The following is a 20,027-nucleotide window of genomic DNA, read 5'->3' on the forward strand; positions in this document are numbered from 1 at the left end:
AAAAAAAAAAAACAACTACAAAGAACAAGACAGAACCTTAAAAAAAAGTAATGAATTTAATTAGGAAATTTGCATAAGAAATGTAAATGTGTAAGAAACAAGTGAAAGTTGCTCAGCTTTCTTCATTGAATCTAAATTTGGATACTATTTTCCAGCTCTCAGATTAAGAAATCTATTAAGAAATGTAAGTCTGACCACTAAAGGATATATATAAATGCCCACAAGAATATTTATTGCAACACTATCAAGTAGCTAAGTATTAGGAACAACCTGCAGGGTTTTCTGTTGCTAGGGAAATGGTTAAATAAGAGATAAATCCATGCCATGGAATGTTATGTGGCTATTTAAAAAGCAGTTGGTAGAGTGATATGTATAATATGATCCCATTAGGGAAAACAAAACAGAAGGTTAAAGAGCTGTTTATATGCAAGTGTGTGTTTTTATGAGCACAGAGACAGAAAGCTGTTTAAGGCTACATGCAGTTAGTATTGGTTACCTTGAAGGGGAAGTGGAGGTAAGGAGTGAGTGGGATACTAGAGCTGCTTTTTTATAAACTTCTGTATGGTTTGACTTGTTAAAATAAACCTAATTTTTGTAATGTAAATCTGAAAAAAATTAAGTTAAAAAATAAAGATAGTGGAAGGATAAGCAGTGAAAGTCAGGAGAATGCAGTTTTTTTGAAACCAACTAACTAACAAATAAAAAGTCTCCAGAGATCAGTGATCATCCATGTCAAATACTGTTTCGATATCAAGCAAGGGAAGGGCAGAGAAGCATTTGCTGTGTTTAGTGGGTAGCCTTGAGGGGAGGAATCTTGAACTGGTACAGTCTGTAGGCTATTGTAGTGGGCTAAGGGATAAGTGGGAGGGGAGTAGAGTCAAGGAGTGGAGACAGCTCATTCAAAGAGAGAGATGAGAGAATCTGGGGGAGTACGTAGAGTCAAGAGAGATTTCTTTCTTTAAAAATTTTTTTAGCCTGGGAGATGGGACGCTATGATCCTTTTTTAAAATACATGTTATAGTTGTATACCATAGGCACAATAGGAGGCAATAAGCAGACTGAGTATGTCTCAGCCGATCAGAGAGAGTGTGCTGACTAGCCTCCCTGGATGCAGGAAGAGAGGGAATGGGGTTTTAGACAGAGGAGAACATCGTGTCTGAGGTCCTCCATGTCTGTCCACAGTGAATCCGCAATTGAAGGTTGGAACCCACTGGTTTGGCTGCTGAACCCACAAGGTACCTGTGAACTGGTGTTAACAGTATCGGGCAATTTTTGTATTTGACTTGGAGTCATTACCAAGTTATTAAGGGTTACTGATGTGTGGTATGTACAAATTAAAATAAACATGCTGTTATTAGTTATTTTTATGTAGTATTTAATTCAGAACTGGCAGATACTTGGTAGTTGGCAAGAATCATAAAGTGAATCCACATAAAGTTCCATCATTTGATTTAGGACACTTTATCTGTGTATCATCAGTACTGACTTGTTAGTTATAATAGCCAATTCCTGCTATTCTTGTCTTTTAGTTATAAATTACAGTAAACTAGGCTTTATCATTATTGTGGTTAACCTCATTGTATACATTGGTACATTGATCAGTAGTAGTTGTACTTGGATCAATAATGGTTTTGTCTTATAATGTCCTTAACAAGGCATTTAAGATATGTGCTTCTTGATCCCATGTAAACCATCTATAATCACCTCAGTAAAGTCGACGTGTACCTAACCTCTTGCTGTATGTTTATATGGTGACTTAGTTCATGGTGATGTGTTTCCTGGGAAATTTGATATTTAAATAACATAAAATACTATAAAGGTGGGTTTAATAAAATCCTGTGGTATTTTAACATTTTGTTGGTATTTTAGGATATAAATTGTGATTATGGAAATATATTTACTGCAGTTTGTTAACAGTGTTTTTATTTAATTCTTTGTCACTATCAGTTTTACCCCTCTCCTCTGCGTAAGGTGGGGGAACAAGTGAGATGGTAGGGTCTTGTGGTAGGCTGGTCACAGACTTTGAGGGCCACCACCCAGAGGAATGGCCAGGAGTGTGGCCGAGGCTGTAGCAAGCTCCTCAGCTGGAATAAGAGGAACTCACAACCGTGACTTCCATGCCAGTGGACTGTGAGCTCATCATTGATAAGATACTCAGAGAGCAGGTACTTATGACAGTGTGTTTTTCACTTCTTGTCTAAGGATGTAAATGAAGATCCTGGAGAAGATGTGGCCCTGCTTTCTGTCAGTTTTGAGGACACTGAAGCCACCCAGGTGTACCCTAAGCTGTACTTGTCACCCCGAATTGAGCAGTAAGTGTCAGCATCTTCATGTTATATAACCTGGTGCTTCTACTTGCTAACCAATGTATTTCACTCTCTTTTGCCACACATGAACTCTTAAAATTATTTCACTTTATTAACTTTTGTTTCCTAAAAATTCATAGTAGTTGGAGTTTTGATTGCAGAGTACCCGCAGATAGTATTTGCTACTGAAATCTTTTTGTGGATCTTATTTGTGTAATTTGTGGTATGAGTACTGTGCCTCAAAATACTTGAGAGAAAAGTAGATAGATTAGGCCCAAAATTATGACTCCCTCCAGATGTTTCCTGGGGTTCAAATGGCTTAGGTCTAAAGAAAACTGCTGAACAAGCCTGACCTGACTTCTTACATATTGGTAGCTATTAGAATTATTTGTAAAAATATAACTAGCCTCTTTAAAATATTAAGCAAAAAAATATTTAGAAGTTACTAACGGTGATATTAAAATCAGATAGTTTAAAAAGATGTTTGAACTATTTCTTTGTTTAAATAGCTGTATGTAATGTTAGGCAACATCCAGCTACACAGTAGAAGTAGTTTGATTTCACACCTGTGTTCCAGTCAAGAAACTTTACTTATCAGTAATGAATTTTATAAGGACTAGCTTCACAATGTGCTTATTGTTGGCTAAATGCTTAAGTAGCCTTTTCTACTTCAAAGGAGACTGGGGTTCATAAGCAGATTTGGTTGGGAACTTCTGACAGGACAGATTTTTCATCAGCAAAGAGAGTTTTTACAGACTCCCAACTGAAAGATATTATTAAAGTTATCTGTAAGTCATTTAATCAGGGTTGGCTGATTTCTGTCTGTGAGTAGTTGTGTTACCATCCAACATTCATATGCTGAGCCATTTTCCCTTCCTCTGACCTTATTTGCTCTAAGTTATAAATCACAGGCATCCCAAACTGATACAGTACAGCTGCCTGTGCTTAAATGTGGGAGATTATGAGTATCAGTACTCCACAGGAATTCTCCCATGTGTTTACGTTCTACAGCAGCACCTAGAACAGGATTTTACAGTAGCAGGTGCTCAGTGAACACCCTGTGTTTGAACTGAAAATACTGGCTTGTATTAGTAAGAGGCCAGAGACTAAGCTGCTAGAGGTAGCACAGTGAACTGTGAACTGTAAGAGGCAAGGGCTCTCAAGTCAAGAACATCTGCTTTAAACCCGGATTCTGCCTCTCACCAGCTGGCACAGTATTTAAGCTCTCTGAATCTGTATCTTCAGTTATAAAATAGGAATAATAACACCTATTTCATAATGATGTTTTGAGGGTTATGTTAAATACTATTAATAAAGCATTAACTATTGTGCCTGGCACTATAGCAAACATTCAGAAAATAGTAACTGTTAGTGTTGTCATTAGTACAGGTGTAATTCATAGCAGAAGAATGAATGAGTGGCTAGGTTAGCAGGGACAAACTGGGGCAGAAAAGAAAAGAATGTGTAAATAATTGAGCAAATACTAGCTCTCGAGTAGCTAGCCAGCATTTGTGGGGCTGAGTCAGGAGCATTGCAAGTTTGTGGCTGACATAGGTAACTGAGCAAGACTGTTTCAAAGTAAAATTTTTAAAAAGGGTTGGGAATGTAGCTCAGAACTAGAGTGCCTTTATCATGTGTGTGGGGCTGGGGAAATCCCCAGCATTGCCAATAAACAAATAAAAAGGTTACTGAAGCAATCTCAAGGTGTGGGGAAAATGAATACAGTGGTACCTTGGTTCATGAACTTAATTGTTCTATGATTTTGGAAAAGATACTCAAGTTTGTGTTTGTGTGGCGAAGATAGCCACAGTTGTGTTTGTCACCTGATACAGTTTGCAAACAAAAACAAAATTTTGCCAGATGCTTCTGTTTGTGAACCATATTGTTTGCAGACAAAAGTTTCGTGACCTGAAGTACCGTTGCACATTAGTTAAACCATAAGCAAACACTTGCCAGCTCAGAAAAACATTTCCCCCCATCAGTTAAATTATTTTTCTTTAGAGTTCCTGTACTTAGTTTGCACATTAAATATTTTCACTCTAAAAACCTAGGATACAGTGAGAAAAACTAGTAAGGGTATATTTTAAAAGTCATTTTTTTACTTGTAAAATCTAACTTTCAACATCTCCTTCTTTATGTTAAAAACTGTCTATATCATGTCTTTGCAGATGAGTTTTCTCATAGTACTTTCCTTCATACAGTCTGTCCTTTGGTCAGACTTGTTTGCAGTTTTCTCAGCTCCCCTTACTCTGCCTCTGTGTGCAACCCCCTTCTCTAACCCCTCTTCCTGTTGAAATAGGTATTTCCCAAGACTGTTCAGATACCATCTCTACCAGCCGTTTTCCCTAACGCAGTTGGTCTAGCCTTCCCTGGATCTGAATTTATATTAACCTTATAATTTACCCACATAGGTTTACTTTGTGATGCACATTTTAAAAATCTTTTGCTAAATTGCAAGCTGCTCAGAGTAAGAAACAAGTTTTGTCATTGTTTTTTCTTTGTTTGTTTCTTTGTCTTGTTTTATTTTGGGGGCAGGGTCTCACTGTGTAGTGCAGGTTGGCCTTGAACTCACAGTGATCCTCTTGCCTCAGCCTCCCGAGTGATGGCATTATAGGCGTGTGCTGCCAAACCCGGCTCTTGCCATTGTTTTAATGCCTTGTGCAAATACAACGTATAGTAACCATTACCTAATTGGCAATCTTACAGGTTAAATAATAATTCTCACGAAAAGCTGGAAAATGCACTTAAAGGTCTTAAATGTTTCCTGGTTGTTACAAATTCACTTTGTATAACTATATTTATACTACCAAAGTAAACAGCCAAAAATTATACTACAGTTATACTTTGTACAACTGTATTTATACTACCAAAGTAAACAGCCAAAACTTCTGATATTGTTAAGTCAAGTTTTCAAGATGAAGTTTTACAGAAGGGTTAAAATGCTAAGTAGTGAACTTGGGGTGTGACTTTGTAAAGGTTTATGTATTTGTTAAAGGAGTTGCAGTTGTTACCCCTTTAGCTATGGTCTCACTTTCTGAGACCCTGTCAGCTGAAATATTAAATGGAAAATTCCAGAAATAAACAACTCATCAATTTGAAATTGCATGACTTTCTGGGTAGCATGATGAAATCTTGAGCTATCTCACTCTGTTCTGCCTGGGATACAAATCTTCCCTTTATCCAGCATTTCCACACTGTATATGCTACCTGCCTGTTAATCATTTAGGAACTGTCTTAGTTATCTTATTGGCCATCATGGTACCAAAGCGCTTTGCTCAAGTAACCCTTATTTTGTTCGCTCTAACGTATAAGAACAGTGATGCTGGCATTTCAGATATGTCAAAATAAAAACTGTAGAATCCTTCCTGTAAATTCTCAATAAGGAAGGAATAAAATAGTTGTATGTGAGGTTACTAAGCTCTATAGTAAGAAAAAATCTTCTAGCCATGAAATTGTAAAGAAGGAGAAAGAAATTTGTGCTAGTTTGTTGTCATACCTCAAACTGTGAAAGTTTTATACTTATTCTATTATAGTTTCTGCTGTTAATTTCTTACCATGACTTGCTTTACCATAGGTGTGTATGTATAGGAAGAAACTGTATTTGGAGCTTGGTACTATCTGCAGTTTCATACATTTGGGATAGGCTTGGAACATATTCCCCCGTGCATAAGAGGGTGCTCTTATAACCCCTTTGGTTATTGCTTACAGTTTGGAGGATAGGACAGAAGTAGTGCCATTTCCATAAGGCCATGGCCCTTGGTGGTTTTTAAGAACTTAGTCAAGAGGGGTTGGTACTATCTTTGGTACTGTTATTTGTCACCCATGTTTTATGCTGGCTAGTCAACTCTTGGCTACCCAACCGCTGACTACAGACTCAGACACAGAGTTCTTCTGGGGAGTTATGGACAAAGGATCCCATGTGGACCACCGAGAGTTGATACTTCACACTCTTGCTGTAGCTGAGACTTGTACTCTTATGACTTCTGCTATGGCTCTCTCTAGGGGGTCCCAAGCCCTATGTGGCATCTGACATGCAGAAGCACAAAGGAGACCAAAAGATTGTCAAGAGAAAGCTTACATTCCCACATCTCAGTGCACAGGCAGAGGGAGAGATTTTAAGCATGGCAGAAACCCCATTCCGCTGGTTATTACAGCTCTGTTTCAGCTTGTCCATGCAGTGAGTGAGGGAATTATGCTCACATTAACTAGTCCCAAAAATAGGAAAAGAAGAAGGGTATTGTCATCACATGTAGGAAAAGGGATTAATTGGTTGTACTCTAAATTTTTCTAAAGATATGAATACCAAATGTCGCCAAATTAGACAATCCTAACAAAAGGGAACATCTGTCAGTTACATTGGTAGAAAATTCCAGTTTGATGAAGCCCTGAAATGCAGTCCTACTTCTGAAGTCTGTCTGTTTACTCGGGTCCAGGAGTAGTTGTCTGATGCCTCTGACAGTCCTGTCCCACATGGCTGTTGCCCTTCTGGTGTTGAGATTGCTATTATTTCCGAGACTCCCACTGTGCATTATACTGCTTGCAGAGTAAATGCTTCTGAGAACTTTGTGTTCTTGTACACAGGCGTGTTTATGTAATAAACATATTTCAGTCCCTATACATTTATTTTCCAAGGAGTGAAAACCAGTCAGTTAAATTTGGCACTAAGTTCTATTCATTTAAAAAAAAAGTTTGTGGTGAGTTATACAAAAAAACTAGTGATGCAAAATAGATTTTAGGTGACTATTAGGAAAAAGAAAAAGTAAGTTTTTAAACCAGTTGCCTTTTTCTCCTGGCAACTAAGCCGTGACTTTTAGGGTTACATCATCAGATCTGGCCCAGAATGTGCCCTACCTTTCCCTTTTTCCCAGACTGTTGGCAGTTCCTGCAGTGAAACCAAAGGTGAAACAGTCATCAGAGACTGCGCAGTCTTCTTCCCTGCAAGGTGTGGGCACTTTTCTTGGCTCCAGCCAGTTTGTGGGAGTGGTTTGAAGAAAATCAGCTTCCATCACTCCCAATGCTGTTCCCACTCGGTGCATAAAAAGACATCAGCCCCTGAGGCAGACCAGGTGGCATCTTTCACAAGTAAAGAATTTGTTTTTAGAACTTTTTGTTGTTAAGTTACAGTCTGCCTTGGAACTAAGTACTTAGAGCCTACTGGCCCATAAATGCTCACTATTAGTGAGGCTTATATGCCTGTGAATACACATGGGTTCTTTCTTTCAGCAACAACAGCCCAGTGAGGACTGCCCAAGTGTACAGCCCTTCACTAGGTGCTTCAGAGGCTGTACATGAATATGGCCTATGTCTCTAATTTGCTTAAAATATAGTAAAGGGGATAAAAACAAATATGGCAAGTTGTAACTTGTTTAGTAAAAAAGACAGTAAGATTTGGCATCCAAAGCCCCCTGTTCCTCCACTTATTGGCTGGAAATCTTGGCTGTTAATTTTTTTTTTTTTTTTTTTTTTTTTTTTGGTACTGGGAATCAAACTCAGGACCTTGCATTTGCCAGGCAGGTACTTGTGCCACCGAACTATATCCCCAGCCCAGCTCAGTTACTTAGCCAAAGCTTCATTTCTTCCTCCATATAAGGGGGTACTTTTAAATTTCAGTTGCATCCATCCCTGTGATAGAAAGGGCCTAGTGTGGTGCTTGGCCTGTATTCATTGCCTAGTTAATGCTTCTTGAGTTGTATGCCTTTCTGAGGATGTACTTATTACTACTGTAATAGATGAAGGAAGGAGGAGGTCACGCTTCTGTTTCACTTGGTGGAGAAAGGGCTTTGGAACACTTTGGAAAATCTGGCTCTGTCAATGTTATGTGGCTTTTCAAGAGATGAAATATTTAACACTGTGACAGTAATAAAAATGTATTTGTCTGGTATTTTAAAATGTTCAAACTGGTTTTGCTTTACCATCCTATCTAATCCTCCTGGTGTGTCCCTAGCATTTGCTTATTCTCCCATGACATGGTATTCTGTATTCCCAATAGGCTAATAACATTTCTTCTTTATGCCTGCTTTCTCTTTATTACTCTCTCATTCTCCTCAGTGCCCAAGGGCTACATCTCCAAGGTGTCTACTCCACCCCCATCCTCATGAGCCAACCAAGAGTTTTGTACTAGAGGTCCATTCTCTACAATGTCTGCCATTCTTTGTCTTTCCTACTGTTATTTACTGATTTGGTCATTCAATTGCATGTCACCTCTTGACTTCTAATTTTTTCCTTTCCACTTTATTCCTGTTTAGTGCAGAACTGTTACCATCTTCCTGAAGTAAACTCCAGTCAGACAGTGTCCTTGCTCAGAACCATCAGTTGTCAGCTGAACTGGTACCCAGCTCTCAGTAGGCTTTTAAAGGATTCTGTGTTGCTGTTCCAGCTTACCTTTCCACCCTGTTTGGACTCTACATGTATTCTGTTGTTTAACCAAGCTGAGATTTTCATGATTTCTTGAATGAAATATACCCTGATATATTTCCCTTTCCTGTTAAAGTTCTGTTCATCCTCTTAAATCTTCTTGTAGACCTGCTTCGTGGAACTTTGCCAGAACTTGCCTGCCTGCCCAGATGATACACTTTTCCTTCCTGTGTCCATGCCTCTGTTGTCATATTGTCTCCCAGGACTATATGTCCCTTAAGAGCTGGGCCTCTGTTTTTATAAATTGAGGCCCAGTGAACCATGGCCCATCTCCTGCCAGACTGACCCCGCCTTGGTCCCTGCCTGAGCTCAGCCCCAGTCCTTGTGGATGGGATACCTGGAGGGACAAAAATCTTTGATGTTTGGATCTGTGTGCCAGGAAAGGCAAGTGTTTGCCAGGTTGTCATAGTTGTTTCTTGTTGCTGTGTCTGTGTGTAGCTAGTAAGCTGGTTTCCGTCGTGGTCCCCTGGTCATGTTTCTAAGAGGTGGAACTTTATTTTCTTAGAAGTGATTTCTCAGACAAAACTTGGAGGTGATCAATATGGTTTTGGTGTCATGTACGTCTTCATCTCCTCCTTCTGTGGCCTCTCCAGTCCCTGTTTCCCTACCTTTACCCCACACTGTGCCTAGAAACAGGTACGGTCTCCTAGGACATGTGCCTGGTTAGCCATACTCCACAGTGGCCGAAATAAACCAGAACTTGAGAAACAGCCTGCAAAAGGGGTAAAACGAGCTAAAATTAAAACAATACTACTTAAAATTATGGTTGAATGAGAATAAGGGTAAATCAGATGAAATAAGTTTTTAACGGAATAAGTGAATTCATTGTATTATGATTTTACTTAAGTGTACTACTAAATTCAGCATCTAGCATAATGGATCATTTTCATTTTAAATGCTCAAAAGAATTTAGAATAATTAGAGAAATTGTATAACTCAGCAAAGATAGATTTGAAAGAAAATTCTTGCCTTTAAAAGTCCTTTATCAGTTGTCTGAAAAAGAGATCCTTAGATCTCTTGAGGTGATTTTGTGTCAGGATTTAAGCAATAGCACATCATAGTAAACAGGGTCTAATTTAGCCTTACTCATATTTACTTGAGTCACTCAGATAATCCTATAATAAATATTGTACTCCTGGAAAGGTTTTTTCCTTTGATAAATATACACTGCAAGTATGCTAAGACAACCAGCTGTCAGGGGAGATGTGTATTTAGTTTTGGTGGAAGAAGCTGTCTTAGCCTCTAGGGACTTGAGATGTTCATTTTACTAGTCCGGGAGCAGGGCCAAAAGGGTTCTTCGTGACTTCGAATGGAATTCTGAAAAGTTCAGCAAGTTTTCATTAGTGACTTTGGCCCTTTGTCTTGCCTGTGCTTCCCAAAAGATCAGATCAGCCTTTTTTCAAAAAAAGCATTTCCAAAAAAAAAAAAAAAAGGAATTCAGTTGGAGAAAATCAGTCGACAGATATATTTTTTGAAACATTGTGATGCAGAGCTCCCACCTCCCCACTTAAGTTAGTGATAGTGCAGTGTTTTTATTTAGTTTTGTTGTTGTTGTTGTTTCAGGCAGAAAATAACATTTAGAAAGAAGATGTATATACATCGGTGGTAACTCAAATCTGTCTGGTCCATGTTTCTTAAACTTGCTTGACCCATAGGTTTTGTTTTAGGTTTGTTTACTACCTTAGGGCAGTTTTGTGCTTTATTTCTCTTAAATATTTTTTTGCTCTGGAGCATAATGATGATGTCTCTAAAACTGTAAGATATGTTTTTATTTACAAAGTCAAGCCTAATACATTTTTGCTAAACATCTCAAGGGTTTTGAGCAGAGTTTCTGCTACTATAAGGATGAGAAATTTCAGTTTACCATTATCTTTCAATAGCATAGTCCTAAATATTGATCATTACTGTTTTATGCAGTTAGTATTTACTCACAAGTAGGAAGATATTTCTCAGTGTAGTCTGAGATGTGAAGTCGTATTTAACAAAAACACTGGTTCATGTTATAAGAAGGAGCAAAAAGATTACATTGTGGAAGAAGAAGTCCTAAAACGTTCCTGTACTGATAAAATACTAGCCCTCAGCTAGAGGAAGCACAATGAGTTTCAAACAGGCTAAATAAAAGAAAGTGACACCTATATGCAAAATGAAACTAGAACACCGAAGATTTAATGTATATAAAGCTGACATATGTTTAAAGAAATAGCAGATAACACAGACCTCTGAAGATCTTATGAGAGCCGTAGACTTTATTCCAGAAAAATGTACAGAAACAACAAGTTTAACTATAGCTTTAAGATAACATATCTTTGCCAGGCATGGTGGTGCATGCCTGTAATCCTAGCACTTGGGAGACTGAGGCAGGAGGATCATTATGAGTTTGAGACCAGCCTAGGCTACAAAGTGAGCTCAAGGCCAGCCTGCACTGCATAGTGAGACCCTGTCTCAAAAAGACCAAAAAAAAAAGGTAACATATCCTCTTTAAGCCAGTCCATGTCTCATTTGAAATCCTTATTCTAGATTTGTTTTTCATGCCTTCTATACTGTCTCAAGCTAGAATCATCACTATAGCTTCAAGTCTGATACCTAAAGTACAAATTATCATCTAACACTGCTTTTCTCTTGTCTCCTAAATCTACCCTTCTCTGTGTTATTTTCATTAATAGCTTTATCATCCGTCTAACCTCAGCCATGAAATCAAGGCATCCCATTTTTGACCTTCCTTTTGACATTGTTTTCTATTTCAACAATTGCTAGTTGACTTTGCTTTCATATTATGCTCCCACATTTATCTCTTCTCTCTTCCCTGGCCCTGTTTCAGGTCTCTGTGTAGCTTGCTCTTTGCCAAATTAATTTTCCTAAAGGGGAGTTTGATCCCTCTCCCCTCCTTGCTCAATACCCTCTGCACCTCTTTGCTGGACTGGCCAGGTAAGTGCATGCTGTGTTGTCCTGTCTTCTCTGAGGAGCCTCACTGCCCACCGAGCTTATAGCACCCTGTATACCATGTGTCCTGGACATCTGAACCATAGGTATTTCTGGGGATTTGCCTTAATTTGGGGGGAATGTAACTTTCTATATTTGTTTAAAATTTTTGCCCTACAATTTTAGGTTGTCTGTAGCAGGAGGCCTCTAGGTTATCTAATAGCTCGATGTCTGCCTGTGTTTTGTCTTGATTGTTCCAGTTTCCCAGTTGACTAACTAGGATCGTGGATGAACTCTGAATGACATCCTAGTGATAGTCTAAATGTGTGGCTGTTGAAACTTCTGTTTTTCTTTATTTTTTGGGCTTTTTGATTTAACTCATATCCTTTAAGATCACTTAGCTATTGTCATCTCTAATTGAACTGTTGACTAATTGCTTCACTTCAACCTAGTTGCCATGCTGCAGACAGAGTGGTCTTTTTAATACATAAATCTGGTCTCATCATTCTCTTGCTTTAAAGCAGAGCTAATTATTTTTTCTCATAAATGATCACTCATCAGCGTTATCTAACTCAGCGCTTCTTCCTGCATCTCCTGGGCATGTTGCTCTCTCTTTCCTCCCACTTACATCCAGCCTGTCATCAAATTCTAGCACTTTCTTTCTCATACCATCTTGAAGTTTGAATTCTACCAAGTCTTTAAATGCTCCTGGCCTGTTGTTTCAGTTACGTTCCCTTTAATCTCTTACATCAAACTTTTGATGGAAGTAGATAACAATGTATTAAAAGGTGACTTAATATGAAATGATAGTTACCAACACTGTGAAATAGAAAGAGGCTGCCCTGGTATCTCTTCCCTTTCCTTAGCAGGGCACTAATCCTAATCCATTGTAGGGACTACACTCTTTTGACTTTCCCTAAATCTAGTCACCTCCCAAAGGACCCTAATTCTTAGTAGTATTACTTGGGGTTTAGGGCTTCAGTATAAGAATTTTAGGGTGACATAAATACCCACTCAGACTATAACAAATGTGTGTATGTGTGTGTGTGTGTGTATTCAGCACACACACAGAGCATGTATTCCATCTTTAGACAGAGCTTATTGGTGTGCAATCAGTTAGTACACATGTACTGGATCTGTGGCCTTGGTGTGTCATGAAGCCCACAGATTGGGAAAACGAACGTACGTTTTTCCAAGAATCCCTTGTTCAAGTTTATTGATATTTGCTCATACAAGAATACATTTTAACTTCTTTCTTTCAAAATAGCTAACATAATAGCTATGTTAGGAAACAGCTTTTATCCCTATTGTTGTGTCTCTAAGTGTGATGACAGATTCATGAAGAGCTCTGCCACTCTCCTGCCTCCTAGCCCCGCAGACGCCCAGGTTTCCTAATCTAGTTGGTAGTGGGGACAAAAGAACTCCAGAAGGAGCCAGGAGCCAGGATGCTGAAGCCAGCACTTTGGTGCTTTCCTCTGGAGTTTCAGTCTTGACCTTCATGAAGTTCTTTGGTTTGCATCTTCTGCAGGGCTTCTGGCTCCCAGATGTTCCACTGTTTTCTCATGACAGTGGGTTTCTATCTACACAATAATGTGTGAATGGGCCTATTATGTTAATTAAGTGTCATTTACTTAGGTTTTAAAACAGAGTGTAGATGTGGTAAGTAGATACACCATTTGAGTTTTAAGAATGAAAAGTTTTTTTCATTTTCCCCCTAAAAACTATATGGTATGTTTTGTCTATAGCTTGGTTTCAAAGTATAATTATTTAGTGCCTAAAGTAATAGCCTGGTTTCTGATTACAAGTGTTGGGTGTAAGTGGGTAATGACTAAGGCTATTAACGTGTAATATTCGTATATAAAATGGAACTCCTTATGCTGTTGTTTTTGGAAAGAAGATCTAATACCAGTGCTGTCAGATTTTACAGTGTGAAGTTTTTATTAGAAAGCATGTAATTTGATCCTGGTGTGTCTGATTTTGAGTCCTACAATAGAGAACTAATGATTATATTAGAGTTTTTCTCTGCTTGGTAAAGTTCAGACACTGTGTCTTTCACTAGCAGCTCTAATGACTTGTTGAGTGGAGTAAACTTCCCTTCAACAAATGATGAGTTAAAATAGGACCATAAGAAGGATGAATATCCATCCCATCCATAGATGTCATCCTCTGTAGTTTCAGCAAAATGAAGGTCATTCTTGAAATAGTCTGAAATCTACTACCTTGCTAAATGTTAGCTGAACCAGACCATTAATTTGAAGACCTCCTGTACATGAGCAGACATTTTATTTTACTCACAATGTCTTTTATCCTACATGCAAAGAACTTTCCCATCCTACCTTTTAATCCCTTCCCTCCCTACTCCACCCTAAACTTTAAAAAGTATGATGTAAGATTGAGTTGTTTTGTGCCAAGTTTTCATCCTGGAACAGATTTTTATTGCCATGTTTCTCTGAGAAAAGGGGTTTATGACCAAATGGTGATAACACTTTCATGTTTTCATTTCTTTCTCTAACCTAGAACTTTTTTCCTAACTTTAACTTTTTCAGAATTTAGTATGACCAGTTTACTGTGTTCAAAAACTAAGGAAAATTGTTTTGAAAGTTTTGAAGGATTTCTTAACAGTAATATTATACTGAGATTCCTTGCAAAAACAAGGAATATTTGTGTAGATATTTTGGTGATTAGCCTTTATTATTTTCATTGTTAGGATTGTGTACCCGACTGTTTATTTGCATTTTGAATGGATAAAGAGATCGTGTCTCTCTCTCTCTCTCTCTCTCTCTCTCTCTCTCTCTCTCTCTCACCCCCCCCACTGGAATATTATTCAGCCATGAGGAAGGAAATAGTGCCATTTGCATTAACAGTGTAGACGAATCTGGAGAGTGGTATGCCAAGTGAAGTAAGTCAAGCCCAGAAAGAAAAATACTACATAATCTCACTTATTTGTAGAATATTTTTTAAAACTGTCCAATATCTAGAAATAGAGAATAGAATAATGGTTGCCAGGGTTAAGAAAGACAAGAACAAAAAACTAAACCTAGACGTTTCATTCAACTTAGCTATTCTCCTTCTAAATGTCCTCTCAAAAGAATTAAAGACATTGCACCATAGTGATACAAGCATACCCATGTTTATAGCGGTACAACTCATTAATAGCTAAATCATGGAAGCAGCCTGTATATGCATCAACAGATGAGTATAGAGAAAATGTGGTATTTATAAGCTAGGAAGTAGCACTCTGCCATAAAGAGGATAAACTTGAGTCATTTATAGGAAAATGGATGCATTTGGAGACTGTAATGTTAAGTGAAATAAATTGGATATACAAGTTTAAATGATTTTTGAAAAAAAAAAAAAAGACAGTAGGAAACAGAGAGATAGGAGATTGAACAGAACATCAGAAAATGGAAAGATGTCCTTTGCTCCTGGATAGGCAGAACCAGTATTATCAAAATGGCATACTTCCAAAACTGCTATACAGATTCAGTGAAGTCCCAATCAAAATACCAACAGCATAGTTTATAGAACTATAGAAAATGATCCTCAAATTGATATGGAGCCAGAAGAGACCCAGAATATCAACAGCAATTTTGAGTGACAAGGGCAAAGCAGGAGGCATAGCAATACCTGACTTTAAGCTGTACTGCAATGTGATAGAAGTGACACTGGAGTGAAAACAGATATGTGGATCAATAGAATGGAAGAGAGGATACAGAAACTTCCCCAGACACATTCAACTATTTAACCTTTGACAGAGGGGCCAAAAACATATGATGGAGGAAAGCTAGGCTATTCAACAAGTGGTGCTGGGAAGACTGGTTATCTGTTTGCACAAGATTGAAACTGGACAGTTACGTCTCACCATATAGTAAATTAAAATCAAAATGGATCAAAGATTTAAACATTAATCTACTGGAAGGTGGAGAGGTAAAATACTAGTAGACAGAAGTATAGGCAAAGACTTTCTAAGCAGAACCTCAAGTGCATAAGAAATAACAGCAAGAATCAGGAAATGGATTCTATCAGACTAAAAAGCTTCTGTGAAGGAGTGCTGCTTCTTAAAGCAGTTATCTTTTAGTGTCTGATTGTTGGCTTAGAAGTTGTGGAATGTTCACTCTTCAGTCCTCACAACCCAGGAGGTTGGTTTCTACTTTTGTCTCCATTTTACAGATGTTGAAACCAAGATTCAGAGAGGGTCAGAAACTTTTTCAAGACACACCCAGCAAATAATGGTAGCACCCTTGGAATCTTGGCAGTTTGACAGCTTCGGGACTGATGATAAACATCCCAGGGCACTTTGGCTTTACTGGTAATGTTTCAGTTTTTGTCAGGGTAAATCAAGGTATATAATTATGAAATTAAATTTAATTTGTAAAAAATAAAAAAGAATCAGATTGCAAGAAATATACTAATAATTACAAAGTCATTGACAACTGATCCATTTTTAACTGATCTATTTTTTGATAAAGCCTCTGTTCCATATATAATGAGCAATCTCTGTGGGGCTGCTGAGCATCTGGTAATTGTCTGAAGTACTGTGCTGTTGTCCCTCTCATCCAGTACCTGGTTTGTCAACCTTCATGATATTCACGTTTTAGGCAAAAAAAAAAAAAAAAAAAAAAAATGGAGGAGGGTGTGGCTCTCCTATTCTTTGAATGACATTTAGCAGCATACTTGACCTGTGCACATAGGGTGTCAGTAGTACCCCTCAGCCCCTGTCTAGACAGTGTCTACAGTATTCCCTGAGCACAGGACAGTGGAAAAGAGGCTTGGGGTGATGGCAAAATCATCTTCAGTTGGTCATCAGTCTACTCTCCTTTAGGAACCTTCAAAGTCCTGTTTTTCTTGTGCTAAGCTTTAGAGAATACAGTATTCACAGCATTGAACTTCTTTTCTTTTGAGGAAGATCATCGTGCCTAAGTAATGCATAGTGATTAGAAGTGGAAATGAAATCTTAACCCTCTCACACTTCCAGTTATCCTATTCCTGTCTTCCCCAAATTCAAGCCCTTGGTACGTGTGTATGCAGGGTGTGCTGTGCAGCCAGCTTGCTTTTCTCGTTACCTCCTGTTCTCCCTTAATCTCAGGAAGGAAGGTTAAAGCTCCCAACGTGGTGCCATATTTAAAGCATATTTCTACATTTGTATCTTTGATCTTTTTGCTGCTTTCCATTCAACAGACAAATATTTTCTAATCCACTCTCGCTTTCCTCACAGACTTCGTTGATCAGAGCATTTTTCAGTTTATGTTTTTAGACTGATTTTCGTAGCCTTATCAGGAGGGTCCAACATTTTAGCTTGAAATAACATATCTTGGAGACCCCCCAGGGCATAAAACCCAATTCTGCCTTTTGCCCAGATTTTCAGTTCTTATGAGATGAACATAGTTCAGCCAGAAGCAAAATCTTTGCCTCCCACCTCAACAGCCCCTCTACCCTGTCCTAGCGCCCCCACTCTCTGTCAGGGTGCAGTCTCTAGTGATAGGCAGGGGCACACACCAGTACAGAATATGACTTTGCAATGAGACGTGTTTGGGGTTCAGCCCTACTGCCACATTCTAGCTGTGTTATGTCTCAGTCCCTTCATTTAGGGTAAGCTTATAGAGAAGACGTGAGAACAAAAGATTTCCATAGGAAGCATTTCATTACTTTTTGGGGGGATCTTATGTCAGCTGTTACCCCCAAGGTCCCTTTGCTGTGGATAATTTTGCATAGAGTATTCAGACTTCCTGATGCATAAGTCCCTTTAGGGATCCACTGACCTTGAATTAAGAATATTTTCCCTGAAGTTCTAAGGGTTCAGGAACCTGTGCTTTCAGCAGGTACTTCAAGTGAGTCTTGTACTTACTGAACATTTGAGAATCACTGATCTTTGTGATGTGGTGTGACTTCCAGAGGGTGTTAGTTAGATAGAACTGAAATACAGAAGAGGAAGGGCAGAAAGAGCGAGGAGTATATCCACCATGCACTCATTTTTAAAAACAGATTTATTTTCCTTGATCTCAACCCTTGCTGTTTCAACCCACACTCTTAGTTTTTAGCTTAATTTGGTCCAGCCTTTCCCTTGCCACAGCCTGGCTTTCTATATTACTTCTTTTTTCCTGGCCTTCATTGCCGCTTATAAGTTGTATTTTCTGTTCATATTTTAGTGACACCTACCCCCCCCCAGACCCTAACGGAAAATAAGCTGTGGCTGAAATATGAAAAATTCACCCCGAGTTTAAGGCTATCATTCTTTTTTCTCCTTTACTGCTTAGCCTCAGTTTACTCTTTTTCAATTGAAGTTTTATTTGGTGACATCTTTTTTTTTTTTTTGGTTTTTCTCCGGTACCGGGAACCGAACTCACGACCTTGCGCTTGCCAGGCAGGCGCTTTTGCCGCTGAGCTAAATCCCCAGCCCCTTGAAGTTTTATTTGGATATAATTCACATGCAACTCAACCTTCTTAAAATGTATAGTTTAGTAGTTTTTAGTATAGTCACAGAGGTGTACAACCATCACTACAGTCAATTTTAGAACATTTTTACCACCTCGAAAAAGAAATCCCACACCAATTAGCAGCTACTTCCCATTTTCTCTGCCCCCTCCCCCAGCCCCTGGCAACCACAAATCTACTTTCTGTCTCTATGGCTTTGCCTATTCTGGACATTTCACATGTGGAGCCATACAATAAATGGTCTGTTGTGACTTCTTTCTGTTGACATCAGGTTTTTAAGGTTCATCATGTTTTGGCCCATATCAATATTTCATTCATTTTTATTGTGGGATAATACATATATTCATAATGTGTGAGTATATATATGTCACATTTTATTCATCAGTTTGTCAATTCATGGGCAATTGTGTTGTTTCTACTTTTGTCTATTATAAATAATGCTGTTATAAATACTATATTCAAGTTACAAATTCTCGTATGTATGTTTTCAAATTCTTTGAGAGGAATGCCTATTCAGGTCTTTTGCTCATTTATAACTGGGTTCTTTTTCTTCTTCTTATTGAGTTGTAAGAGTTTTGTATATATTCTGGATAATAGATCTTTCTTAGATATATGATCTGTAAATGTTTTCTCCCATTCTGTGTATCATCTTTTTACTTTCTTGATGTTGCTCTTTGAAGTTAGCTACTATTCTTAAACTTACTTGTTGAAGTTACTTTGTCTAATGTTTTTGTCTCCTTTTCACTATAATTATATTTATATCTTTCCCATGCACATATTTAGCATTTCCTACATTAGATCATTCATGTTTTTAAATGAAGATCCAAGTTGCCTTTTCTTGTAAAAATACAAATTACTAATTTAAATAACTGTTACAGGATTCATATTTAGAACAAATAACTCTTTAAAATTAATAAAGTGGCAAAGAATCCAATAGAAAAATGGACAAAAAACTATGAAAAGCTTCATAGAGAAGGAAACATGAGTCGCTAATAAGATATGGTCAGATGTGCCCTCTCTGAACCTTGGAAAGCTAGGTGGCTGGATCTGTTGAATGACTGGATGCAGGTTAGATTCTGGGATCTTGAGGCTGAACTGGGCTTTTTATCAAAACTGGAAGGCCTAGGAAGTCATTAAGTGTCGTTCTTTTAGGGTGACAGGTCCCAAGAATGAGGTGCCTGCAGATGAAAAGAAAAGTAAGAGAGACAAGAAAAACAAGAGAGGCAAAAGTCTGGGATTGCGGGTCAGGGGTGCTCATAGCTTCTCGGACTACAGCCCTGATTACCAATCTTAGTCACCTTTTATTTTTTTTATTTAGTTTTTTTTTTAGTCACCTTTTATTAAGCAAGAACCAAGGACATAGCTAGTACAAATGGGCTGATGACAAATGGTTTAGTAATTAAAGGATTATCCTTCTCCAGTTCTGCCTCTTATGCTGCTGGCAACAATAGCTGGAGATTATAAATTGACCACTAGTTACCAATCCACTACAATCCACCCCGGTCAACTTGATAACCATACACATTTCCTTAATCCAATGGTCTCTAGTGGCAGATATGTGAAAAGTTAACATGTCTTAGTTTATTCACATTTACATTAATATAACAGTTACATATATACAGTTTTTTACTGACTGAGCTAGCTGGGCTGTATAATGAAGCCTTATCTTTAGAAACCCTAACAAATAATAAACAAATCATTGTGTGTCCTCAGTGCTTTCTAATCAAAGAATGCCCTTCTCCACAGTTAAGCCCTAGTGAATCCATTTCTGATCCTATCTTGTCTCTTAGACTCCAGAACCATTAAATATATCAAACTTCTAGCATTTCTACGAATTTTAAGAACAACCAATTCAGGACTTTTTAAATTCAGTTCAGTTTAGATTTAAAGGTATTTAAGTCTTCCAAAGGAAGTCTTAGAACTAGGCTTTCTGACTTCAGCAGGTTGGTCTGGACC

General features: G+C 38.1%; 1 protein-coding gene across 4 annotated transcripts in view; it reads left to right on the forward strand.

Annotated features, from left to right (window-relative positions):
• The window catches only part of Bre (brain and reproductive organ-expressed (TNFRSF1A modulator)), a 415,144-nt gene that overhangs the window by 231,000 nt on the left and 164,117 nt on the right, over positions 1-20,027 (forward strand). For all 4 annotated transcript variants that reach the window (XR_263443.2, XM_005400518.2, XM_013522605.1 and 1 more), the window contains one exon: positions 2,203-2,312. Coding sequence is in view for 3 of the 4 variants with exons in the window: in XM_005400518.2 (XP_005400575.1) it covers positions 2,203-2,312 (110 nt within the window). In the remaining variant the exon portion in view is untranslated. The remainder of the gene's footprint in view (positions 1-2,202; positions 2,313-20,027) is intronic.

This window comes from Chinchilla lanigera, unplaced genomic scaffold, assembly GCF_000276665.1.
Source record: "Chinchilla lanigera isolate Chin_1 unplaced genomic scaffold, ChiLan1.0 scaffold00068, whole genome shotgun sequence".
Taxonomy (NCBI): domain Eukaryota; kingdom Metazoa; phylum Chordata; class Mammalia; order Rodentia; family Chinchillidae; genus Chinchilla; species Chinchilla lanigera.